Source organism: Equus przewalskii, chromosome 16 (genome assembly GCF_037783145.1).
Source record: "Equus przewalskii isolate Varuska chromosome 16, EquPr2, whole genome shotgun sequence".
NCBI lineage: Eukaryota > Metazoa > Chordata > Mammalia > Perissodactyla > Equidae > Equus > Equus przewalskii.
In genome coordinates this window covers 25,314,757-25,341,813 of record NC_091846.1, presented here as the reverse complement: position 1 = coordinate 25,341,813, position 27,057 = coordinate 25,314,757, and the positions used below count along the sequence as shown (strand labels likewise).

General features: G+C 36.5%; 1 protein-coding gene across 1 annotated transcript in view; it reads left to right on the top strand.

Annotated features, from left to right (window-relative positions):
• The window catches only part of GTF2F2 (general transcription factor IIF subunit 2), a 147,737-nt gene that overhangs the window by 108,962 nt on the left and 11,718 nt on the right, over nt 1–27,057 (top strand). Inside the window, exons 6-7 of the mRNA XM_008537777.2 lie at nt 11,260–11,359; nt 24,766–24,909. Coding sequence (XP_008535999.1) covers nt 11,260–11,359; nt 24,766–24,909 — 244 coding nt within the window. The remainder of the gene's footprint in view (nt 1–11,259; nt 11,360–24,765; nt 24,910–27,057) is intronic.

The following is a 27,057-nucleotide window of genomic DNA, read 5'->3' as shown; positions in this document are numbered from 1 at the left end:
AACTTGAGTTTTCTTGGCTTTTCAGGACAAATTTAGGAGAGGAAAAAAAGACACCCATCTTTATTTTTATTTCTCATGATTCATTAGCAGTTTCAAATGCTAATGAAATTAGCAAATTAAATGGAAATTTTATTAAATTGTGTCCATATGCTTTAATTTCTGTACTAGCCTCTTAGCCTTTGCTGTAATATTTATTTTACTATTTACCATAGAAATTGTAAAGCTAAAAATTACAAAAATAGAAAAATGGTACTGAAAGGAACCTTTATTGTGGCGATCTTACCCCTAATGGCACTATCTAGATTTCATTTAAATCCTTCTCCAGAAATTATCCAACTCTAAGTACTTCTAATCAAGATGTATATGATGTAATTCAAAAATACAAGGGCTTGGCAGTCCCCAGTACATCACACTGAACTGCCACAGTGACTGCTTGGCCTACAAATCTCTCATCCAGTCATTCCTCTGAGTCGCAAATCATAATGGGATTCTGTGTACTCTTGCTGTACGTGGGGAATCCACAAAGAAGTAGAAGGTGGGAGTGAGTTACTTAGCTGAGTGGAAGAGTTTAAGCAGGAGGAGCCCCTAGAATTAGTACTTAGGCAAAACTCACTTTCTAATTATGAAAGTAATCTGGGAGAAGAAATGAATGGTGAGATCTCCTGAGTTGCACGTGGTGAAATGGTAGTGTCAAGAAGATGTCTAAATACCATCTAAATTTATCCCCCCCCCCCCGCCCCCGCCGAAAAGTTTATATGGGTCAGTGTAGGTCGGTGTTGGGCAAAGTATAAAAAAATCTAAACTAATTCTGAGGGATTATGGGTATAAAGAGGGCTAAATGTTATTGTTTAATGTTCCCTAAAAGCATTAGCCTATTTAGCCATCGAGGTCAAATAATGCATGTGAAATAATCCAGAGCTGTATAAAAAATCTAGAGAATATCAGCTAGAAAGGTCAAAGAGGTGAAAAATAAGAACACTAGCTAAAGTAAAATAGACATTCATGATAAAGGGAGGGAGAGGAATAAAACAGTTCTTACTTCATTCGGTTGTGCCCACTATGCAGTTTGTCTGAAGGTGACCCTGTCTCCTGGGAAGAAAATTATATAACCTCCTTGAATCTTTTTAGTATGATGAGGAAGACGGCGAAAGATAATTTTTGAGACTAGTAGTTTAAAATGGTTATCATGAGTTGTCTGCGCAATTTAAGGAGACGTTCTGCTCAAATGCATTTTTCTACTTGTATTAAACTCAGACGCATGGTTCTAGTCACTACTGGTTGACAGTCATGTGTGAGAAGATTGATTTGAGTACCCTAAGGATTAAATTCCAAAATATTTTCTAACATCTAAAATTCAGCAAATTTTTTGAATCAGATATACAAATAATTACCCCAAACTGTAAGCTACTATATTTTTATATGTCTTTTGGGGCTGTGGTTAAATTATAATTAGTTCTAATTAGCACTTCCATAAGCATTACCTGCAGCTGAATGGCGTTTAGAAAGAAATTTTCTTGGAAACATCAGAGGAGATCAAAGAAAGTGCTTTATGTAGCCAAGTCTCCCCCATCAGAATAAATAAAAGGTGAACACAGATTCCATAAGTTTTGGTTTTACGATCCAATTGGTGAACCAGATAATTATTAAAAGTTGTGTTTATTCAGGTAACTCCCATACATTTCTGTTTGTTGTGGCTACTTGAGTGATAATAATAACTACAATAATAGCTCAAATGTACTGAATGTATACTATGGGACAAGTCATTCACTAAGTGTTATATAAAAATTATATCACATATTTCTGTTGTTATAATCCTCATTTTTCCCCATGAGAACACCAAGGTGTTAAAGAGATTGACTGTCTTGACCAAGGTCACACCTAATGGTGGAACTGGAAATTAAAACCAGAGTCTGGTTTCAGACCCTGCCATACCATGATATGGTACTTTCTTTCTAGACTGGGCATTATTCAAGGTTGTTCTATATGCTATAGGTTTGCTTTAGTGTCTGACTTATTTATTTATTTTTGCTGAGGAAGATTCTCCCTGAGCTGCCATCTGTTGCCAGTATTCCTCTTTTTTTCTTTTTCTGTGGGCTGCTGCCAAAGCATAGCCACTGACAGACCAGTGGTGTAGGTCCATGCCCAGGAACCGAACCCTGGCCACTGAAGCAGAGCATGCTGAGCTGAACCACCAGGCCTCTGGGGCTGGCCCTCTGATTTTTTTTTTTAATGTGAGATTATCGGCATGAGTCTGAATACTAAAGATATTTCTTTCTTGCTCTTTTGAATATTGAGTTATAAATATTACTGGTCCTTTTGATAGATAAGATTTCACCCTCTCGCCCCTAGGAACCATACCAAATTATTTAGGCTTTTTATTTTTGTTGGAGTTTGAAGAAGGGAAATAAAATGAAAAGTTCTTAAAGAATGAAACTTAAGTATTTTTGTTAGTCATCATGCATTGGAGTTTAAGTTAATTTCATTACTAGCATAGAAAGAGTAGCTACTTGGTCATGTGTTGAGAAATAATAAGTGGTCCCTGATCAGATAAACATTTTCTTTTCTCGTGTATTTCTTTATGCCTGTACTAAAATAGTGATTAGAGTATTTGATTAACAGGAGAAGCATAAGCGGTAAAGGGTTCCTTCCATCAAATGCTGTCCCTTTCTTCTGGCCCCTCCCCCTTTCCTCTCTGCCTGCCCCTCTCCTTCTTCCCATTCCCCATCGCACACACACTTATATTGGAATCCAACCTTTCCAAAGTGAAAAGCAATTTGCTTTCATAAAATGGTACAAAAAGTTATCTCTGACTTGGACTAAAGAAAAAAAAATATATTGCAGTGGGTTAAGTTGCAAGTAGCCAAAATTTATAATTATTTGAACAAAAACTTTAGGCAGTGCAAACCTTACATATCCTCTTGCTTCGCATACTCAAAATAACCGTTGGGCGTGCTGCCTTCCTGACCCTGCACCTCCAGTTTGGGCATCTGTTGTACTTGCATGCAACCGATCGCTGGTGACTTAGAAGTAATGCTCCTGCTTAGGTTAAAGTTATCCACTGAACATGCCTTCAAGTTCAAGATAATAAATAGATTACAGAAAGGAGGAATATAAGAGAAAAGGAAACTATGTAAGGTAGTAAAAATGTTTTGGCCGTGAGGTAAGATCTTTATATTTGGGACTGTTGAGTGGTGATTTCATGTTGGTTAGCTAACAAAGGTAAATAGGATACTCTCTGGAATGCTGGTGATGTACTCTTTCTGGAGAAGTGAAAATTTGATAAGGGATTGACAGTTGTACAGCATTTCAGTGAAAAACAGAAATTAGGCCATAATTAAAAGAAAAAAACAAGCAACTTAAAAAAAAAGGCTTCATTACACTAATTGCCATTTATTTTACCTTACTCGACACATACCAAAAACTTGTGGGTGGCTGTTGTTTCTAACAAGAATTAAGGAGAAAACAAAAGTCCAGTGTGAGTCATGCCCTCGCCAGGTACAGGCCCTTCCTAACACCTTGCTGGCTAATGTAATGAACATATTTTTTGACATAATGTATTTTTTTAAATAGCTATAAATATTTTAAATTGGGGTAGTATACATTTACCAACTTGAAAAGATATCTAAATTGTTTCATTATATTTAAGATGCAGGTATGACATAGATGAAGAGGACTGGGCAAGGAGTCTTGAATTTTTTTTCCTTTTCTGCCTCTGATAAACTGTATGATGAGGGGCAAGTCACCATTACACTGGGACTTAATTAGCAATTTGAATTACATTAGTCTCATTTAGAAAAATTCATCTTGGTATTAAGTCTTTCATTAAGAGGGAGCTGTTAGGTTGAATCGTGTGAAATTGCTAGTTTTATAAAAAGCCAAAAACAAATTATATAGGATATATTTTTCGATTCTTAGTCTGACCACCATTTGGAGTGTATTCCCCTAAGAACAATCCAGAAGAGTCCATTAGCCAGTTCATGGATTCTCCCTAGGATGGGAGTGTGCGAATGAAGGAGGAGGAAATTGCTGGTCCTTCAACAAAACTATAGTCTTGACACCAGTGTTATGACACACTTGTTTTGTGACTTTCCTGCTTCTAGTAATAATTCTTAATTCTTTGCTGCTTCTTTGCTTAAAACAAGACACAAACAAAAACTCCTGGGATACAGATATATAAATCATAGGGCTGCTAACTGTTCGCCTGGTATAGCAAATGTATGTGTTTCTTGGTTTTGAGGGGTTGTTTTTGTTTTTAGAGGAGTAAGAAAGTGGCCCACTTTTTAAATTGAATTAGTTGGCAGTGTTTTAATAAGTGATTTCACATAAAAATCTGAGTCTGCATTTTCTTGAATAATCAGAAGATCTGGTAATACTAGGCGTACATTCCTACAGAGTAACAGTCGGCTGGTGTTGAGGACTTTTTGCCAGCTTGAGATGGAGCATATGCTCTATTTCCAGATCATCACAGCCCTCACCTCTCGCTGTTACTTTCTACTCTACTTGACAGGCCCCTGTAGACATTCAAGTTTGTGATTCTCTTGAGCTGTCCCATAGAACTTTCTGCAATGATAGAAGCCTTCTATATCTGTGTTGTCCAGTATGGTAGCTTCTGGCCACATGGGGCTTATGAGCACTTAAAATGTGGCTGGTGTGCTGAGGAACTGAGTTTTTAATTAATTTAAATAGTTGTATACTACTAGTGACTACCATGTTGGACAGTGTAAGTAGATAATGGAGTATTTTCCTTTATTGGGTATTTCCTGTGGAGTGAAAATTAAACCTTAACACATTTTACAGTCTTTCTTAAATGCTAAATCTAAATGTTAGCATATATTACTGTAAATCTAATGATTTGACAACCAAATTACCATCTCTGATTAAAGGCAGCCTAAAACTTTTCTTCTTGTCCTTTTTTCCCCTGATTTATTTATTCAACACATTTATATCACATGCCTATTTTGGGCCCCTAGAGTTATGAGCAAGGCCCCTGTTTTCGTGAAGCTTACAAATAATTAAGAAATATTTGTAAGAGATATTTGTCCAAAGTGTTTAATAATTACTATCTATAATCATTCCAGTAGCTCTGCCAGATAAGGGTATAATTTGATTACTTGTCAATTGCAAGCCCTAAAATTTCTTCATTGCCACTGAAATCTACATTCTAATAGATTAACATGTGCTACTATTAGAATTCCTCTCAGAAACCCTCTTTGTCCTCTTCCTAAGACACTGAAACTTCCTATAAATGCACTGTCTTAAAACTAAGCGTCCTCGGAACCTTTTCCTATCAGTAAATCAGCTCAGCATGCACCTGGTTGGTACCTCCCATGGCCCTTCTCCAAGCCTTCTTTTCACCTGCTCCCAAGCTGGGCCTTCTTGCAAAACTTTTTTTATTACCTGCCTTTGGCCCAACTGTATGTGCTCTCGCTCACAGGCCCTCCCAGCGCTGTTGCTGCTTCTCCTTGTCATGAGACTTTTCTCTTTCTCTCACCCTGCAAATGTCAGCCTCTGTTTACCCCCTTGGGAGACACTATTTACCTTCTTCACTGCTTTACTCTTTCCTTTCACAAGTGAAATCAAAATCTTAAGAAAGTACACATTCTTTTGTAAAACCTGTCATTTTAAGAATAGCATAAATTGCAGTCAAATGAGCTGTAGAACAAAGGATAGATGAATGCTAACATAATGATATTTACATTATAAAATGACTCCTACGTTGGCCACTTGCTGGTGGAAACATTTGTTGTTCAGATTTTTTTGTGGTGTTTAATTCTATAGTTGAAAAACAGATTAGCAAAGAAGTATTACTTAGGGCTTTTGGTTTAGGCATGAAAATAGTCTACATGTATAAAATCAGGCATTACTGTGATATTTGTTAATAGTGGATTCGGCCTTTTCCTTTGTGATCTGATTGTAAGTAAATGTGTCATTTGTTCATTTGCTTAACAAATATTTATTGAGTTGCTTTTACATGAGAAGCACTGTACTTACCAATGAGGTCAATGAAGGATCTATTGGCTAAGATTTGTGGACTTCTCTTCCCCAATCTGCCAACAGTTAAAAGCAATAGAGTTTGGCTGTTTCTCATGTCGTTAAATCTTACAGTGTTCATCTTTTAAAATATGTGGGCGATGAATATGCCACTATTCTTTTTTTACATGAATTTCATATTTCAAAAATACACTACATAATGAAAATTGAATTCCCAGTATAGTACATAAATCTCAATAAAGTATAATCAAGAAGATCTTTAAGTAATTTTGATAAAGGTGATTATGGACCATGATTATAGCCTAATAACTAGTGACATTGACTTAGTAGGAATCTTTTTTTCAGTGTTGTAGAGGAGAATTTGCTCCTCCTCTGTGTGTGTGTGTATGGAATTGGGCTAGTTGGAGGCAGATTGATGAATGTCAAGGAGAATTACTTATTTTTAACTAAATCCAGTGAGATTTTAATTAGAGATTTTCTTTTGTTACGTGGCCTTTTAGGGGACTGTATAGAAGGGACTGTGTATTTTTAGGCACTGTATAGATTAAGTGCTTGAACCTTGTGATAAAAAAGAAGATGAGTTCCAGTTCTGCTTTTGTTACAATGAGGAAAAAGTGAGTTTGAGATGATGTAGGTAAAGCTTTTAACACAGTTTCCAGTACATAGCAAGCGCTATTCAAATGTTCATTATTTGTTATAGTTGTTGTTTACCTAGTGTTTCTGCTCTTAGGTCATGTAGCCTTTGAGCTTTTTCTTTGTTGGGAAGAAATAAGAGATGAAAGTGACTCTTTAAATAAAAATTCTAGAAAGACTAGTAATTCAGTAACTCCTAGCCTTCGAAGAATATGGAAGTATATTCTAAATTGTCCTGAAGTAGGGGTAGTAATTAGCACCAAGTGTTTTTTTAAATGATTTATAAAATGAAGGTAAAACAAGGCCTAGCTGCATCTAAATATCGTAGAATATTATTTTCTATTACTGTTTCTTGAAAATAACACCACATTTAAAAATTTTATGAGAAAGTAAGACTCATTTGTGAAATGTTCAGGACAGTGAGCTTTTAGCTTGCTCCCAGTCCAGCCTAAAACCTCTATGTAGTTTGCTGTTCTGCTTTACAAACCAAATATTTTCAGATTATGTTATTTTGTATAAGCCCAGATAAACCTTATTTTGACTTTGAAGGCATGCTGAGGTCAGTAATGTTTAATCTAGTGCGTTATTCAGTGGTGAAATGGAGTTGCAAATTGTTTCGACACTCCTTGAGATAATGTTAAATGAATTATTTAGTGTTAAGTAAAGAACCCTGCTAAATCATTTTCAACTATTCAAGGTTAATTAAGTATTTTAAGATTTACTTCTTTCAAAATGTTGTATTTTCAGTCCATAGATGAACCTTTTGAGTTTTCAATCATAAGATATCTTCTTTTAATTAAAACAAAACCCTTGGAGTTGACTTTTTAAATGTATAATAGGAAGGTTAAATTTTTATATGAGTCCTTTATTTTAGAAAAAGTTAATTCAGTGTTTTCCTTTATATATTTAAAAGATTAAATACTTTGAGAATAAAAATGGCATGACACTCTCTGGATGATGGAACTGGCTTTTAGAACTGTTTCATTAGAATTGAAGGTATACCACATGAGCCTCAATCAGGATGCAGTGGCTGCAAATAAATTCAAGTGTAAGATTATGACAAGAATCAGCTACCATTTTTGAAGAAGCACTTACCTAAACAAAACTGAAACCCCAAGGAATTTTCAAATTGTGAAATAATGGGAACAATCATTTAATATGGAAGGAAAGTACCAGTGCAGGCCTCCCAGCTTGCATATCTCATAAGATCACACTGTGGAGTGAGATGATTGAAACAAGGGAGATAATTCAGTGTCAGCATAACAGACTACCGTTAGAGGCCAAACCCCTGAGAGATGATTGCATTAGGGGATGTGGCTAAGGTTAGAACAAGAGAAAAACACTGCCACTTAGTTATGTATTTTTTTCTCCAGGAGTTACACATACTTAGTTCTAACACTTTGTAAACATTCCTATGTCTGTCTTCAGTCACTGTTTTCTCTCTAAAGGTTTATCTCTTAGTCACTTTGAGACATGTTCTCAACTTGGAGGAGTTGTTTCCACCCAGTCCTTTTGCCTCACCTCTTATAACCAAAAGCAGTCCTGGTCCACTTTACTCTCAAGTGCTCACCTTGGGGTTAATCTTTCCCTCATAGCGGCATGTAATCAGTTGTCATAATACCAAGCCTTTGTCCCTCTTTAGTACTGCAGTTAATTGGTTACAGATAAGCGTTTGTTTAATGTTTGTCTTCCACTAGAGCAAGTCTTTTTTTTTTTTTTAACGGTTGCGTTTCCAGCCTCTGACCCAGTACCTGACAGATAGTCACCCAGTAAACACTTGTTGGATGATTGCCAGCAAGAGGCTCCTTCTAAAATCTAATCATGGCACAGTTGCAGCCTGATGCAGATGTGGGAGAATGGTGGATACAGCTGGAGAGATAAGCAGGGACTAGATCCCAGAGGGACATGAAGTCATGTGAAGGAGCTTGTGCTTCATCCAAGAACATTTAAGAGGCCATCAAAGGACTGTAAGTCCAAGTCCATGTTTGGATGGACATCTCCCTTCTAGATGTCTAGCTAGTGCTTTCTTCATGGTTTATGGAAAGTATATTTGGCACATGAAAAGCAAAGTAACATTGTACATATGATTTATCGTTAGATATATAGTAAGTTGCTAGAGTACTTTCTTGCACTTTATAAAATAATCATTTTATGTATTTAAAGGATAGATAGGTTTTTATAAATGGAAGAATTAAAAGATTCATAGTTCAGTACAAAAATAAGTATACTGAATTTGGGGATCATGGTAAAAACAAAACCTACGGTAGTTATAGCTTTCAAATTAAAAAAGCAATTGGTAGATATCTTGTATCTTCTAAGTAATTTGGTGTTATATACCTAAAAACAGGTAAAAGTAAATAGATAATTAACTTCGTCCAAGGAATTAAATAATGTTATAAAAACAGTACATTTTATACTGCAAGTTGTGCTTTTGAAGGAATTTTAAATGAAAATTATTTTCAGTTCCTATTCTATTGAACCAAAGAATTTAAAGTCCCGTTCAAATAAAGTAATGTATGATTTTGAACTATATTACTTTTAAATGACTAACATTTTTATGGGTTTCAAACTAACTTTCCAAGAAATGATATTTCTGTTTTAAGAAAGTGTACTTCCTTTCCTGATTATAAAAGTAATAGATGCTTATTGCAAAAAATTTTAAAAACATGTAGAAATCTTAAAATGCATTAACTCTGATCTCTTCCTTCCCATCTTTCATGTTAGTTCCACTTTCTTTTTCAAAAAACCACCTGCTGGGACCAGCCCTGTGGCCTAGTGTTAAGTTTGGTGTGCTCCACTTCGGCAGCCCAAGTTTGGTTCCCAGGTGTGGATCTACACCACTCATCGGCAGCCATGCTGTGGTGGCGACCCACATACAAAATAGAAGAAAATTAGCACAGATGTTTGCTCCAGGAGAATCTTCCTCAAGCAAAAAGAGGAAGATTGGTGGGGCTGGCCTGGTGGCACAGTGGTTAAGTTTGTGCTCCACATCAGCAGCCCCTGGTTTGCAGTTCAGATACTGAGCAGGGACCTACACACTACTCATCAAGCCATGCTGTGGTGGCATCCCACATACAAAATAGAGGAAGATTGGCACGGACATTAGCTCAGGGCCAATCTTCCTCACAAAAAAAAAAGGTAGGGGGGAGATTGGCAAGAGATGTTAGCTCAGGATGAATTTTCCTCAGCCGAAAAAACCAAAAAAAAACCCATCTTCTTTTTTTGCATTTATTAAGCAGGCAATTTTCTAACATGGTTCTCAATTCCTTTGCTATGACCATTGCAACCTACCAGTTCCTTTTGGGTTAATTTTCTTTCTTACTAAAATAAGTCCTTGAGTAGCTCCCTCAGTGAGAATCTATGGATGATATATATACTTGATTTTTGTCCAAAAATACTTGTATTTTACTCTTACTTTTCAATTATAATTTAACTGGGCATAATTGGCACTTTAAATATATTATATTTTTGTATTCTGATATCTTGCTGACGAGAGCTCTAAAGACAATGATATCTTTTGTCTCTAAAAGTAGTCACCTCGGAAAGCTGCACTTTTCCCCCCTTAAAACATTTTTTAGATTTACTGTGCCGACATACCAAATGAATTAATCTAATTTTTAAAATAAAAATAAATGGTTGAGTCTGAGTCACTAAATACAGTAATATTTAGTCCAAAACAAAATGTCCTAAGATGGCTACTTGAAGATATATGTAGTAGTCAAATATTTTGTTTTGTAATATGCTTTACATAGTATCATATTTTTTATGGCTTTTTTTTCCAAAAGTGTTATTTTCTTATATTTTAATTTAGAGTCCAGCAATAGTTCTAGACCAGTGCTGTCCAATAGAAGTTTCTGTGATGATGGAAATGTTCTGTATCTGTGCCATCCAATAAGGCAGCCACTGGGGCTAGCTCTGTGGCCGAGTGGTTAAGTTTGTGCACTCCACTTTGGTGGCCCAGGGTTCACCAGTTCAGATCCTGGGCGTGGACCTATGCACCACTCATCAGGCTGTGCTGTGGCGGCATCCCACATAGAAGAACTGGAATGACCTACAACTAGGATATACAACTGTGTACTGGGGCTTTGGGGAGAAAAAAAGAAGAAGAAGAAGATTAGCAACAGATGTTAAGCTCAGGGCCAATCTTCCTCAAAAAAGAAGAAAGAAAGAAAGAAAAAAAACACAGCCACTAGCCTCTAGACCCTGAGTGTCAATGTATTATCTTTGTTTACCTTTATCTCTTATCAAGTAAATAGAAGTTTGAATTAATAACTTGATTAGTATTAGTCCATGTAATTTAAGAGAATTCATTTTTACATGCAGATTTTGTTTCCCTGAAATTTAAAGCTGATTAGCTTCTTTGTTTTAGTAGTTAAGGTTTGACTATACAGTATTAGAAGTAAGTTATAGAATTATAACGAGAGAGTTCATTTGTTTAGCTTCTGATCTGGTTTCTACGCTATAATCATATATATTCAGTGTGTTTTCAAAGAATTATATTAAGGCTGTTATATCTTCTGAAGTTAATTTTTTATGTATTAAGTATTATTTCTTGAGTAAAAAGAATTACAAGAATAACTTCAAGTTTCACTCTAATAAACAAGTAAGTTTGTTACTAATGCTTCTGTTTTTCAGATTGCAAATCGAAGAATCTTCCAAACCTGTAAGGCTATCACAACAGCTGGACAAAGTTGTGACAACCAATTACAAACCTGTTGCTAATCATCAATACAATGTAAGTCTTCATGTCTGTCTTCATTCTGTTTTATCTTTATTCTTTTCTGGGTTGTAGACTCTTCACTTTTGAAAGGCCCTCAGCAGTCATGTATCTTGCTATCAGATGCTTGAGTTATACAGACTTTAAGGAACGTGACAATTTGTCGTGTCGAAAAGGTGCTCACTCTGTATCCTAGTTATACAATGAGAAGAAAGCACCCACTGTTCAAACTACTCTCAAGTTTTTCGAAGAAATAAAACACTTCCTTTTTCAGTGTTTCACATTGCAGTGTCCTTAATAAATATTAGTTGTACTATTTTTTTCATTTTTCTATACCTTTATAAACAGTTTTTAATGTTTTGACAAAAAATTTTAAAGGTCACGGAACAATGGTAATTTTCTCCATTGGTTGTTAAGAGTATAGTTTCAGCTTTTGTGGGGGTTTTTACAGTTTTGCACTACCATGTAAAGTGAAGACTGCCTGTATATGTTTTTTAAACTTTTTTTATTGAAGTATATTGTATATAATATATTTTATTATACAATATACAATACACACATATATTGTATACCTATTATGTATTCTTTGTGCCAAGGACTGAGTGCCTCATAAATAATGAGACACATTTAATCTTCATACTTACCCTGTGAAGTAACTACCACTGTTATCTTCGTTTTACAGGTGAAGTAACTAAGACACAGAGAGGTTAGTTTACTCGAGGTCACACAGCCAGAAATTGACCAGTCTAGGTGGTGAACCCAAGCAGTCTGGTTTAGGAGCCATACTCTTAATTAACCACTCTGCTGTGTTGCTAGAGGTCATTAGCAGTGCTAAATGGGCTAAGGGTTTTGGGTCTTGAAGTACCTGTAATGTAAGGAGAAATGTGGTGATATTCTGAAAATAAAGCCTAAATTAAGCCAGGTAGCAATTAACAGTTGATATCTTGCATCCTACTTTGTTGCTTAAGATTCCTCTTGATACTGAGTTTAGAAAGAAATAAACCCTCTTTAAGACTGGCCTTAAGTTTCCAAACTCATTAGGAGACACAGAATAGGATCTACCAAACCATTGCTTTATGATATTGGAGTTCCTTCTGGTTATTTTATATGAGAGGTAGCAAATGCAAATGCCTGCAGCAGGGCCAAGCAGGCATCTTCAGAGAGCAGAATGCTGAAATGTAAAGGTAAAATGGTAGGGACAGTGATGAGCTGGAGTACACATGCCCCTCCTAAAGACATTCAAATTTTAAAAATTGCTACACTGTGTGAATGAATTAAGTAAAGCAAGTCAAATTCCACTGTATCCCACCAGGCTTTCATTTTACAGCCTCTGGTTATGCTCTACAGGAAAAGTAAAGTAAGGAAGAGGACAGGCGAGATAATGGGAGAAAAAGTATCAGATAATCCAAGAGAGAGATTTTTATGTTGTCTGTTGATTGAGACAAGATGAAAGTCTGCTTCTTTGTCCCCTTCTGTTCTCATCTTTTCTACCCTTAGATGGGAATACTTAAAACTTTCAGGAGCAAAATGGAAATAGAGGAGTAAAACAGTATAGGTCTTAAGTGACATTGTCTTTCTTCTTCATTAGTGTGCTTCTCCTGGCAATGCTTTCTTCTTCACTTATGGGCCAGGCTTCTGTACACAGTTTCCACTCTTGCATATTTTTTTTTATCACAGTGAGGACATGAAAGGCTATAAGGAGATACAGCCTTTCTGGAGAGAAGTTTGGATTTGTGTCAAAAGTGCTGTAAAAGGATATATCCTTTGACCTAGCAGTCTTGTGTCTAAGAATTTATCATAGTAAGACAAGTGCTCAAAGATGTGTATATACACAGAGGTGTTTCCCTATTGTTTAGGATAGGAAAAGATTAGAAACACGTCCAAAAATAAAGATTAGTTAAATATATTAACACTTGTTATTTTTAAATGGTAGAAGCTAGAGTGATTTTATCCTAATTTTCTTCATTATAAAATCTTTTTGAATGGTTGGAATTGTCACAGTGAGCATGTATTGTCTGAATTGTTATAGTGAGCTGTAAGGCTTTTCTGAAGGGATGGGAAAGGGAAGAAACCTAGGGAAGAGTGTTAGTTCCTACCCATGGCAGTATCCTGAAACAGTTACCTGAGATTTCTCTTCTCTCAATAGCAAGTTTTTAAACGCCTGCTTTGTGCTTGAGTTACCTACTCCTGGTGAACCAAATAGATAAAATTCCTGTCTTCAAGGAGCTATCACTTCCTTCAGTTCTCTGGTCATCCCTTTTCAGACCCAAGTTGAAATATAATCTGTATTTCCTTTGACGTAGTGAGTCCACATTTCTATACTGTAATCTTTTTTTCCTAAATTCCACCACAAGGATCATTCTTGTTATATTGCTGTAGACCATCATTTCTGAGGCAAAAGGAAAATCTCTCTTAGGTTGATCAAAACTGACACTTTGCTAGTATCAAAGCCCTGACCCCTGCCTAGTTCATAGTCTTAGTGACATTGACACTATAATCTACCTGGCTGGTATAGAAGATAGATTCCAAATATTCCATATTTTTAGGATTTTTTATATCGTTTCCTTTTTACTACTAAAATAAGTACGAACACATTGTATTCTGAACTCCTTGTTAGGGTATAAAGCTATAACATCCACTTTAAAGAATTTTTTTTTTTCTTTTTTGCTTTTTCTCCCCAAATCCACCCAGTACATAGTTAGTTATATATTTTAGTTGTGGGTCCTTCTGGTTGTCTCATGTGGGACGCTGCCTCATCATGGCCTGATGAGTGGTGCCTTGTCTGCAGCCAGGATCCAAACCATCAAAACCCTGGGCTGCCAAAGCAGAGTGCACCAACTTAACCACTTGGCCATGGGGCTGGCCCCTTAAAGACTCTTCTTAACATTAAGTGACGTTTCCGTTCATGGTATCAATTTGTTAAGGTTGTTGTAGTGTGACTGAGTCATTATACTAATGTGATTATAGTGATGAGTCACATATCTTCAGTTTAAGATTTTGTTTACAAAAGCAAAGATTGACTATAATCTGCCAAATTGCATTATTTCAATGTTTAGTGGTTCTTTTCCATGAGAGTATATCAGAATGGATAGAGGACCCATTCCATAGCTTTTAAAACTATATTCACTATTGTAGCATAATACCAACTATAGGAAGAGTATAACATTTTTGTTATTGTTATCAGAAGGGGACACCGATTCTTAAAAGATTGAGAAACATCACCATAGTTAAACAAGAATGACTTAGAGGTTATGTAATAAAGACACTCAATAAAAAATTTTAAACTCAGTATAATGTTGAAGTGTTTTCAAAGTTTTGCCAGGTGGAACTTTATGAACATGAAGCGCAGTATTTCATTTTTACAGTTGAGGTTCTTGAATGCATTTTCAAGATAAAAATAAGGAAAAAATTTTGTGCAAAAAATGAAAGAGGTGGTCAAAATGGCATATGTATTTGTAAAACTATGTCCCTACATTTGATCAGAAAGAAACCAGCTTGCATTTACCCCTAGAAACTTTATTACCCACCTGTGGCACATAGATAAGTTTGCTTATGTATATAATCATCTCCACAGATTTGAACCCACTTTGTACATGGCACTATTTTAAGCATTAAATTCAAATTTATCTCTTTAGTTCACAAACTATCTGGGATATAATACCTACTGTACTTGCCATTCAGAAGGCATTTATTGGGCCCAAAAGAATGATATGATTAGCATTATTAAATTCGAATTTATCTCTTTAGTTCACAAACTATCTGGGATATGATACGTACCATACTTGCCATTCAGAAGGCATTTATTGGGCCCAAAACAATGATATGATTAGCATTATCTCTTAGAATACTCCTTCCTTGAAAGCTTGGCCCTGAAAGTTCTCCCCTTGATAGGATGTGACTGTCAGGTTTCTCTCTTAGTTAAGGCCTTTGTCTGCCTTATATCTTCATTAAGTTTTTGAAACTTGAACCAGTTCATGTAGGTCAACATTTTTTAAAGTAAGTTATTTGAAACAGTAATTTTGTGAGAGTTTCCTTGAAAAAAAGAGCTGTGTAAAAAGGATTCTCTGTTGAAAGAACTTGTAGATTCTAATTATATCCCCTTCTTCAAAATTGACACTGCATTTAATAAATTAAATTTGGGAACCTTTAGGAGTTTGTTTAATCCTGCATTTTGCAAACATCCGAACATCATATTCCCGTTCCCCCATCTTTTGAAGGAGTGAAGACAAACTTTGGGAAATAATGGGTTGTTAAAGGAGCATTTACAAGAGGGGCCCACTGAGTGAAGGTGGAAAATATTGGAACTTGTATTTGTCTTGTTTTTCACCTAATAAAGGAAAGAAATTGAGCTTTAGAAATATTTATTATGTGGATGCAATCCCTGTGCTAGTCAGTCATTTTTTAACAGAAGAGTAGAAATTGTACCCCACACAGGGGTTGACAGTGGTGCTTTCAGCACCTCACATTTTCAGTTTTTTAGGCTTGGTGCTAAATTCAGGGATTTACAGATTATAGTATCCATTATTGACTAAACTCAATCTCAAAAAATGAACAAATGGCTTAAAAAGATTCCTGCAAAGAAACTGTACATTTAAGATAATACTGATAAAGTAAACTATTGAGAACAAGAAAGTGGAAAAACAGACACTGCTTATGCTCCTAAAATGATCTCTTCATCAGTCACTTATTCGGTAGAAACAATATTAATGTGATCAATCTAACAAGAAATTGGCCCTCCCAAAAAGGAAATTATCAATATCATTTTAAATATGGCTAGTCATCCCCGTCTTTAATGATGATTCAGTAAAGTATCTGTCATGAAAACAAAAACAGCTCCAGATGTTTCAAGCAGAAAGGGATTTAACATAGGGAATTGCTTACAAATGGTTTACGAATGAAAAATGGAAGGGCTGGAGGTGCAAAAGGGAGAAGGGGGTTGGTTACCAGAGATCAGGAAGCTGCGCCCACAAGCACAAAAAAAGAAAAAATCCCCCTTCTTTCTGCTTTCATTCTCCCATTGGCAGAACCCCAGCTGGAAACCAGCTGGTGAGGGAATCTTGAAAGTATAGCTTGCAGGCCCCCTGCTGCCACCCCCTCCAAGGCCTGGAGCTGAAGGCTTGTCATCAATAACTGACATGGCGATCCTTGACCTTTGTGTGTGTTGTACCTTAAGTTATATTGGCTATTGCTGCTTTAATGCTATCACAGTTTGCAATTCATTTAAAAACTAAGCATTCAGAAGGTGAAGACAGATCATAGTATTGTGAGACTAAAACATAGAATTGTTTTATAATTTTGACAAATTAAATGAAAACTTACTATTAAAACGTTTTATTTTTTTCATTTCTTTAAATTCTTTTGTGTATGCTTTATAATGTCCATGCATATTAATCTAGTGGTACGTTTTCACAGTTTACAAATAGATATACATACAGCTCATGCTTTAAATTTTTTGTTGACCGAGGTGTATAATCAAAATATAGATTCAGCTGATATGGAGGATTCCTTCCAGCTCTCTCCATCTCTGATTCCAAGTAAGGGTGCTTCTGTGTGTGTGTTTTGGTTGACTTTACGGATGTCATCATCTAGCCTGTGTACATCTCACAGCATTCTTGTATACTCCACAGTCTAATAACCTTTCTCGTAAGGATTCCCTTTTCTCATAAGGAGTCATGTCCTCTGTTGTCTGCATAGTGGTTCTCAAGGCTGGCTGTACAGGAGAATCACCTGGGAAGCTTTTAAAGAGGAAAAATATCTCTAGAGATTGATTTAATTGACACAGTGTGGATCCAACTCTCTTAAATTTTTCAAGTTACCTGGCTAATTCTAGCATGCAGTTCCTGATACAGAGAGACAGGCACTTTTTGTACTTCTGTCTGCCATCTCCCGCTGGGGGTGGGAGCAAAAATGATACCTGAGAGGAGACCAGGAAGTCTCTTTCCACCAAACCCAAGGTTTTTAAAAAGAATTCACATCTTCTTGTCTTTGTCATCATCCCCTCCACCCCTGAGCTTGGAAAAAAGATTTCTCCCTCCCTTCTTTTCCTCTAAAGGGCTCTTGGTCAGAAAGAGGGAGAGAAATAGAAAAACTTAACTAGAAAATTACTGTTGGAGGGAATAGAATTATTACATAAAATCTTGAGGTAAACTCCCAGGAACTAGAGAGAAATTTCATTTTTATGCATATTCTGTTTCCTTCAGTGTGGCAACCAGCTGTGTTAGTCTTCAGAACTAAAGTTGTTGGAAGTGTTTTTTTGTTTTTTGTTGTTTTTATATATGTAAATGTGGAATTTTGCTGATTAAAAAAAATAAATGCCTGCAGGACTATATCATAGAGGCTTCTCAGCAATATTGCCTAGTGTAGTACATAGTGTAAGTATACTACATGCTTTGTCCATTTGGATTTGCACACCAAGGACTGACTGACTGGAAAGAATTAATTTCCTCCCGAGAGATAATGATAAGGCAGAAATAGAAGCATTGGGAGTGGGGAGGACCTTTCCTAAGGATTTAAAATGCAAACCATGGTATTCAAGGCTGTCATGCTGACTTCAAAAGTTAAAATAAAAGCCTCGACAAAGACTGCCTTGACAAAGCAATCAAAGTATTTCGGCAAACAACAATCTAGAAATTTACAGACATCTGTATTGTAATATTTTAATTGGCAGTGGGTGGCATTTATAATTTTAGTCAGTGATTAAGGTTTCAGTAATGATGGTTGAAAGTCTCTATACTACATCCACAATGGATATTCTACATTTGGTTGCATTTTAGTCTTGAATAATTTGTTTCCTATTGTGGAAGTGAAATTAATTGTGTATGATGGATTTGTTAGGTTGTAAAAATTTGTAACTGGAAACTAAATTTTAAGTTCTTTCTGAATGGACATTTATTTCTAGGCAGCTGGCTTTCAGTGATATGTGGTCATTGGGGGCAGAATTAAGATTGGTAATCAAAATTCACATAATATAAAAGCTATTTCTAATCCAGTAACTATCCTACTAATAGTTCGTGGTGGTTGCTAACAAGTTAGGTATCTGACTACGTTGAGTATCATTTTCTTACAATGCCAGTGCGTCAGTGCAAAACAAAATGCCCAAAGGGAAAAGACCTAAAAAGAGAAGAAATAACACTGTCTCAGAACTGTACTCTCCTAAATAGACTAGTTCATGTTATTTGTAGTACAAAGTTGTAAATACAATATTAAGATTACCATTTCTACACTGCTTAGTTTAGAAAAGTTACCTCAGGGACTTTAGTTTTGTCCTAAAATTAGTTATTAATAACTTAATGACCATGGAAATCATTTAAATCCCTTTTATAATTACACATACATTGGAACTACCTAATACCAAGAGAGCAGAATTTGGATTCTACGCCTGTCTTGGACATTATCAAAAAATATTCAACTAATGCCATAGTACAAAAATTCTGTTTTAAAACCATCTTTGCTATAGGTTATCCTGTAGTATAGGCCCTGAGGGCGTTGACGACATGTTGCACTTTACTTTTTATTTTTGAATAGGTGTAGGATTAAATTTCTAGTGCTTAAATTTCTCTTATGAGGAATAGTTTCCATTTTTGTCATTGCTGTTATTTTATTCTGTATACATGGGTTTTCACATTGCACTTTTAAGTGTGTTTATTTCACTAGTCGAAAGGAAAGTTAGGCTACACTGCCCCTGGGTACTGAGCTAGCAATAGACACAATTAATACAGAAAGATAAGCATACTTTTCTAGTCTGTTTTCCCCTTTATTTAAAGTAGGAAAACACCATCGTTAGATGCAGTATTTTTTGAAATTGAAGCATGTAAATCAAGATTTAAAAAAAAAAAGAGTCGGGTAGAATTTGGTACTTTTCTCACTGCTCATTAACATTACTAATCATAACTTAATCTGACCTTTAATCTTACCCTTTCAGTACTGATTTTAAAGTTCCTTTCTAACCTCTTCTAAATTCTTGCCTTTGAGTTGGGCCCTCTGGTCTGACATATGGCTCTGGGGTTGGGACAACTTGGTAAGAAACACGCAAAAAGTTTTTCTCTCCATTGCCGTCTAGCATGTGTGGCCTCTCTGCAGTGGGCCATCTTGCTTTACCTACAGGTTTCTTTTTTTTTTTTTTTTAATATTTTTATTGAGTTCATAATAGTTTACATCAATATGAGATTTCAGTTGTAAATTATTTCTTGACTGTCACCACATAAGTGCTCCCCTTCACCCTTTATGGCCCCCCTACCCCCCTTCCCCTGGTAACCAGTGAACTGTTTTCTGTGTCTCAGTCCTTGTTTATATTCCACATGTGAGTGAAATCATCTGGTGTTTGTCTTTCTCAGACTGGCTTATTTCGCTTAGCATAATTCCCTCTAGGTCCTTCCATGTTATTGCAAATGAGATGAATTTGTCTTTTTTTTCTGGCTGAGTAGTATTCCATTGTACGTTACACCACATCTTCTTTATCCAGTCATCTTTCGATGGGTACTTGGGTTGCTTCCATGTCTTGGCTATTGTGAATAGTGCTGCAATGAACATAGGGGTGCATATGTTACTTTGGATTGTTGATTTCAAATTGTTTGGGTAGGGGCAGGCCTGGTGGCACAATGGTTAAGTGCGCACATTCCGCTTCGGCAGCCTGGGGTTTGCTGGTTCAGATCCTGGGTGCAGACATGGCACTGCTTGGCAAGCCATGCTGTGGCAGGCATCCCACATATAAAGTAGAGAAAGATGGGCACGGATGTTAGCTCAGGGCCAATCTTCCTCAGCGAAAAGAGGATGATTGGCAGCAGATGTTAGCTCAGGACTAATCTTCCTCAAAAAAACCCAAAACCAAAAAAAAATTGTTTTGGTAGATATCCAGAAGTGGGTCATATGGTAGTTCTATTTTTAGTTTTTTGAGGACTCTCTATACGGTTTTCCATAGTGGTTGCACCAGTTTGCATTCCCACTAGCAGTGTGTGAGGGTTCCCTTCTCTCCACACCCTCTCCAACATTTGTTATTTTTAGTCTTAGTGATTATAGCCATTTTAACAGGCGTAAGGTGGTGTCTTAGTGTAGTTTTGGTTTGCATTTCCCTAATGATTAGTAATGTTGAACATCTTTTCATGTGTTTATTGGCTATCTGTATATCTTCTTTGGAAAAATGTCATCTCCTCTGCCCACTTTTTGATTAGGTTGTTTGCTTTCTTATTGTTCATTTGTGTGAGTTCCTTATATATTATGGAGATTAACCCCTTGTCAGATATATGATTTGCAAATATTTTCTCCCAATTGGTGGGTTGTCTCTTTGTTTTGATTCTAGTTTCTTTTGCATTGCAGAAGCTCTTTAGTCTGATGAATTCCCACTTGTTTATTTTTTCTATTGTTTCCCTTGTCTGAGAGGACAAGGTATTTGAAAAGATCCTTTTTAGTTCAATGTCAAAGAGTGTACTACCAATATTATCTTCCAGGAGTTTTATAGTTTCAGGACGTATCTTCAAGTCTTTGATCCATTTTGAGTGTATTTTTGTGTATGGTGTGAGATAGTGGTCTACCTTCATTCTTTTTTGCATGTGGCTGTCCAGTTTTCCCAATACCATTTATTTAAGAGACTATCTTTTCTCAATTATATGTTCTTGGCATCTTTGTTGAAGATTATCTGTCCGTAGATGTGTGGTTTTATTTCTGGGCTTTCAGTTCTGTTCCATTGATCTGTGTGCCTGTTTTTGTACTAGTACCATGCTGTTTTGGTCACTATGGCTTTGTAGTACATTTTGAAGTCAGGGATTGTGATGCCTTCAGCTTTGTTCTTTTTTCTCAGGATTGCCTTAGCAATTCGGGGTCTTTGATTGCCCCATATGGATTTTAGTATTCTTTGCTCTATTTCCATGAAGAATGTCGTTGGGATTCTGATAGGGATTGCATTGAATCTATAGATTACTTTGGGTAGTATGGACATTTTAACCATGTATATTTTTCCAATCCGTAAGCAAGGAATCTCTTTCCATCTCTTTAAGTCATTATCAATTTCTGTCAGTAATATCTTACAGTTTTCATTGTATGAGTCCTTCACCTCCTTGGTTAAGTTTATTCCTAGGTACTTTATTTTTTTAGTTGCAATTGCAAATAGAATTGTATTCTTGAGTTCTCTTTCTGTAAGTTCATTATTGCAGTATAGAAAAGCAACTGATTTTTGTAAGTTGACTTTATACCCTTACCTGTAGGTTTCTTTATTTGAAAACATTCTTCCTCTTAATCTTCCTAGCTTCTCCACTCATTTTACCCAACAGAGAGATTCGTAAGGGTGGAAGCTGAAAATACCTTCACTTCTCCTCTTTCCTATTTCCTGAATTTAATTTTTTCCATTTTCTTTCAGCGTAATTTAAAGCTGGGTAGGGAAGGCAGACAGAATATCGTGCAACTGTGGCTCCATACAGAGAATACAAAGCCTTTTGTTTTTTGTTAGTGGTGTCAAGTCAATTCCAACACCTAGCAACCCTGCACACAGCAGAACAGAGCCCTGCCCGATCTTTTTTGCACCATCCTCTCACCTTCCAAGACTGTATCAGACAATGCTCCACTGCTATTACAGGGTTTTCATGCCAGTTTTTTCGGAAGTGGGTGGCCAGGTCCTTCTTACTAGTCTGTCATAGTCTGGAAGCTCTGCTGAAACCTGTCCACCATGGGTGACCCTGCTGGTATTTGGAATACCGGTGGCATCACTTTCAGCATCCCAGCAACATGCAGCCACTGCAGTATGACAACCTGACAGATGGGTGGGTGTGGTTCCCTGACTGAGAAACCAGCCCTGGGCCTCGGCGCTCACTGAATCTTAACCAGAAGGGTTGGCTGGTGGTTAAGCCAGGGCTGGCTACAAAAGCCTAGCACTGGTCTTTTGCTAGGGCCCCACTTCCTTTGTATTGTTCTTTCTGAGGACCAGTGGCCTTTGGCTAAATGAAATCCCACATCCACTCAAGCCTGTGGGAAGGGAATAGGCTTTCTCCACCCCTCCTTTGTCTGATTCTGTCTCCCTCTCTTTTCTAGATCCCAGGTTAAGTTTTTCTTATCCCACACTTGACCATAGTAAAGAGTTATAACAGTGTCATTCCCTGGTCCACACTTTTTCCTACTTTGTTAACAGTCCACTTTCTGGACTGTCCGTCACAATACAAAATGTTAACCTGTTCAAACTCAGTTCAACAGTGGGAGGGGATTTCAGGATGGAAACTAAGTATAATTGTAAACAGGGAAAATATATTTTAGTCATTGGTCAGCAAAGCTAGCTTAAAATATTAATCCCTTAAGGCATTCCATGATATCTTTCTTCTTTTTAATCCAAAGACCGTCTTGCCTGGATTTGTGTGTTTTTCCTGGTCTATCATGCTTGCTTTCTCCATCATACAGCCATTCTCTTAGTTCTAGTCTTCTTTTGACCCTAGAGAAAGAAAATTCTTTCGTGAGTGGACCTCAGGTTCCTGTTTTTGAGTTTTTGCTATCTCTTACAGCCTCCTTTCTTGCTGAATTGGGGCAGACTCTGTACTTCTGCCTTTGTCCTTAGGTTCATTTTTTCTTCTCTTTTTCCATCTTCCCCACATTGGGAAGACTTGGATTTCTCCATGGTCCTAGGTTTTTCTGATCGCTCCCCTCTACAGTCTTGCTTCTAGCTCTTCTGGTCTCTCTGCTCTTTTCTCGTGAATCCTTTTTAGCTACCCATAGTTGTGTTCTTTCATGCTCTTCCTACCCAGAAAATCTTGAGACAGCTGAATTTCATTCCTTCCCAGCAATATGGTCTGTGTCATGCATTTGCATTTTTTTCAGCATCATGATCTTGTCCTGGGTAGCTCTGTACTCTACTATTACTACATTTAAAATGCTCAAGGCCCTCTAGATACTCTTAATACATGAGCCCTAGGAAAGGGATACCTTTTGCGAGAAACTATCTTATTTGCCCGATATCTTAGTGCAATGCCAACCATATGATGAAGGGATTTTTTTTAATTGAATAAATTTGAAATATGTCATTCTGTAAATTTGAGGTGTACAATATGTTACTTTGATAGATTTATATATTATAATGTGATTTTCATTGTAGCAGTATTTATCACATTACATAATTATAGTGCAATAGTGTAGTCTATATTCATTATACTGTTCATTAGATCTCTTTAGCTTATTTGCTGCTTGTTGCAAGTTTCCCCTCATACATCATCAATCTCATTCCCCCATCCCCTGAGATGAAGGGATTTAGTGTTTTACTCCCTGAGGTGTACATATCAAAAAAATTAAGATGATTGTTGGTTCTTTCTCCTTGTCTAGCTCCTAATTTCATTTAATTGAAAGACAGAGACTCATTGTTGTCAGTTACCTGTTGCCACTAATTTGAAAGCCTCTGATTACATATAAGATATATTTTTACTCTTAACATCAGTGGAAACTAAATTTTATCTTTCTGATAACAAATCTCTAGTGTTAAAATACAGGGAGTAAGCCTAACTATGTGAAGCTGAAATTTATGCAATAATTTAGTTGTAAGTTTTGGAATACATTTTATTATTTTTGAAGCGAGTCCCTAGTCCATTGATGCCCAAGAGACTGTTCTCTGGCAGTTTTCACCCAGCCTGCTGATGCTTTGTTTACCAGGTGGGCTGCTGCAGTTTACATATATTTCCTCCAGCAAGTTCCTGATGTTTTATCAAAATAAAGTGTTTCTTAAAAAATCAAAAGCTTAATCAACTGAAATGAAAGAATGTAAGTTTCATGTTTTTGATAAAGAGGTAATTTTTTACAAATGAACACGTCCCTGGAGATGGTAACACTGGGAGAGAGTTTGTACATTACCTTAGTGCCATGGTTTACTTCATTTTATAGGAGAAGAAAAGTTCAAGAAGGTCACACAGAGTTGGGAGGAGAAAAGGCCACCCGTCACTGCCCATGTTCATTCATTTTTACCAAAGCTTCCCAAACTTTCCGTTCCTAGAGAACCTGTTCTGTGATCTGCCAGTCTCTCAGCCCTCTGCCTGCCCCTCAAAACCCCAATTTTGAAAGATGTTACCTACCAAACTGTATCTGTTAGATAAACTTACTATATTTTGGAGAATTGAAAACAGAAGAACTGCAATTTAGACTTTCCAATCAGTCAAGCTAACCGGTAGCCACACTGATTTGATATAATTTTGGCAGAGAAAGCCTTTTTTGGGGGAAATGGGCACATTACATAAAGCTTTAGGAAATAATGAGAATGGTTTACAGATTGGCATTGATACCTTCTTAGAGCCTTAAAGATCTGAGGAGCTCTGGGAGCAATGAGGACCCTAGGTTCTGGACCACTGCTTTTTAACCTGCTGCCTTGCTTAAAATCTAATGGTTATTTGGATATCTAAAAAGAGAATGCCTGTGTTTCAGAGTGAGCGTGTTAAATTGATGCCTTTATTTCTTTTGCTTTTTGCACATAGATTGAATATGAAAGGAAAAAGAAAGAAGATGGAAAACGAGCTCGAGCTGATAAACAACACGTTTTAGACATGCTGTTTTCGGCTTTTGAGAAACATCAATATTATAATCTTAAGGACTTAGTGGACATCACAAAACAGCCTGTGGTATGTATATGCTCTCATTGACCCTTTAAATATTTCCTTCTTCCGGCATTACTGAAGAGAAGTGTATCACACACAGTCAGCATTGCTTTACAATGGGGATACATTCTGAGAAATGCATTGTTAGGCAATTTCGTTGTTGTTCAAACATCATAGAGTGCACTTACCTAGATGGTATAGGCTACTAGACATGTAGGCTGTGTGGTACTAATCTTATGGGACCACATCATATATGTGGTCCGTTGTTGACCAAAACATCATTATGCGCACGTAACTATATGAATAAGTTCACATGTACCTATACTAATGTCAGGTTTTATTTCAACACTCAGAAAAGATGTCTTAATGAAGTTTTTTGTCTTTTTGTAACATCAACTTCATTATTTTAGATTTCAAATACATTTAGTATTAATAGTTCCTTATGAAAAAAAGATGAATTTATCTTCCACTTGACTAATCCTTGACATTAAGCCTGAAGTCTTTGTTTATATCATTTCTAGTCTTTCGTTTCCCTAGCTCCCTCTAAAAAAGCTCAACTCCATTGTTTTTTTTTTTTTTTTTAAATGTGCCTCATAGAAGAATCCCATTCTTTTAAGAGTCATCCTGGTCTGTCCTGGTAAGAGAGTTTATCCCTGTCTTGTGGGCTATTCGCTAACTGATTTGTTTTTAATCAGAATCTACCCTAGCCCTCATGTTACGTCCTTTTAAACTTGAGCTGTGCTGCCTCACAGTGCTTGTTGAGATTGTAGTTGGGTTGGCCTATACTTCATTTTTTAAGGAAAAATTTAATAAATTGATGTTTTAGAAAGTTTGTTCTATAATTACTTATTTTTTATCATTTCTCCAGACTTTTGTGCCTATTTGCTAATAATTTATATTTCTAATCCATTTCAAATGCTGATAGCAAGTAAGAGGTCCAACTCCTTTCTCCAGCCTGTAAGTCACATTTCCTTCCACACCTTCTTTCTCACACCTAATGTTAGCAAAGTATCAAATTGATTTATAACTGTATTTACTTACAGATTTTAAAAACTTAAATGAGGGCCTGGCCATGTGGCCTAGTGGTTAAGTTCAGCACTCTCCGCTTCAGCGGCCCAGGTTTGGTTCCTGGGTGCAGACTTACACCTCTCATCAGTGGCCATGCTGTGGTGGCGACCCACATACAAAATACAGGAAGACTGGCACAGATGTTAGCTCGGGGCAAATCTTTCTCAGCCCCCCAAAAAAGAAAAAAAATTAAAGGGGAACCCTTTTATTTTCTGTCCTTTTATCTAGTTTTCTTTATCATTTTGTTCACTTTGCTGGTATACTCAGGAATATGTTAATTCTAATGGCTCCATTTGTTTGCTTCAGCATATGTAACAAGATGATCAGTTTTCAAAAACATTTTAACATAACCAAATAACTATTTATTAAAGGGTGTGGTGTATTTTTTTCTGATTTATTCAAAGCTTTAGGAAATGATTAATGAAACTTCAGTATTGATTGCAGTTTCCCACTTCTGCAGACATTTCTTTACTGTTACACTTCAACCTTTCACTTTTTCATTAAGAAGTTAATTTAAATTCCTAAAGATCTAAATACTTTATTTATTTTTATTTATTTATTTTGAGGAAGATTAGCCCTGAGCTAACATCTGCTGTGAATCCTCCTATTTTTGCTGAAGAAGACTGGCCTTGAGCTAACATCTGTGCCTATCTTCCTCCACTTTATATGTGGACCCCTACCACAGCATGGCGTGCCAAGCAGTGCTATGTGCACACCCGCGATCCGAACTGGCGAACCCTGGGCCACCAAAGCAGAACATGCGCACTGGGCTGGCCCCTAAATACTTTTTTTAAATAGAGAAGAGGAAAGTGCTCATGCTGCAGTAATATCAACTCCTCTTAATGACTTCATTCCTTCAGCATCAAAGCCTTAGAAATGGCATTCCAAGCTACATAAAAAATTTGAAATAGAATAATTCATTAGCTAGGCTGTGTTTCTTCTGGTTTTAATGAAGTTTCTTCTTGTGTTTTTTATATATGTGTGTGTGTGTGTGTGTATGGAAAGGCCATTTCAGAAATTCTGAATGTAAACATTATGTTCTCATGGAATAACACTCACACAAAAATTATATATGGGAAAATAAGCATTTGTAGAGGGACATTC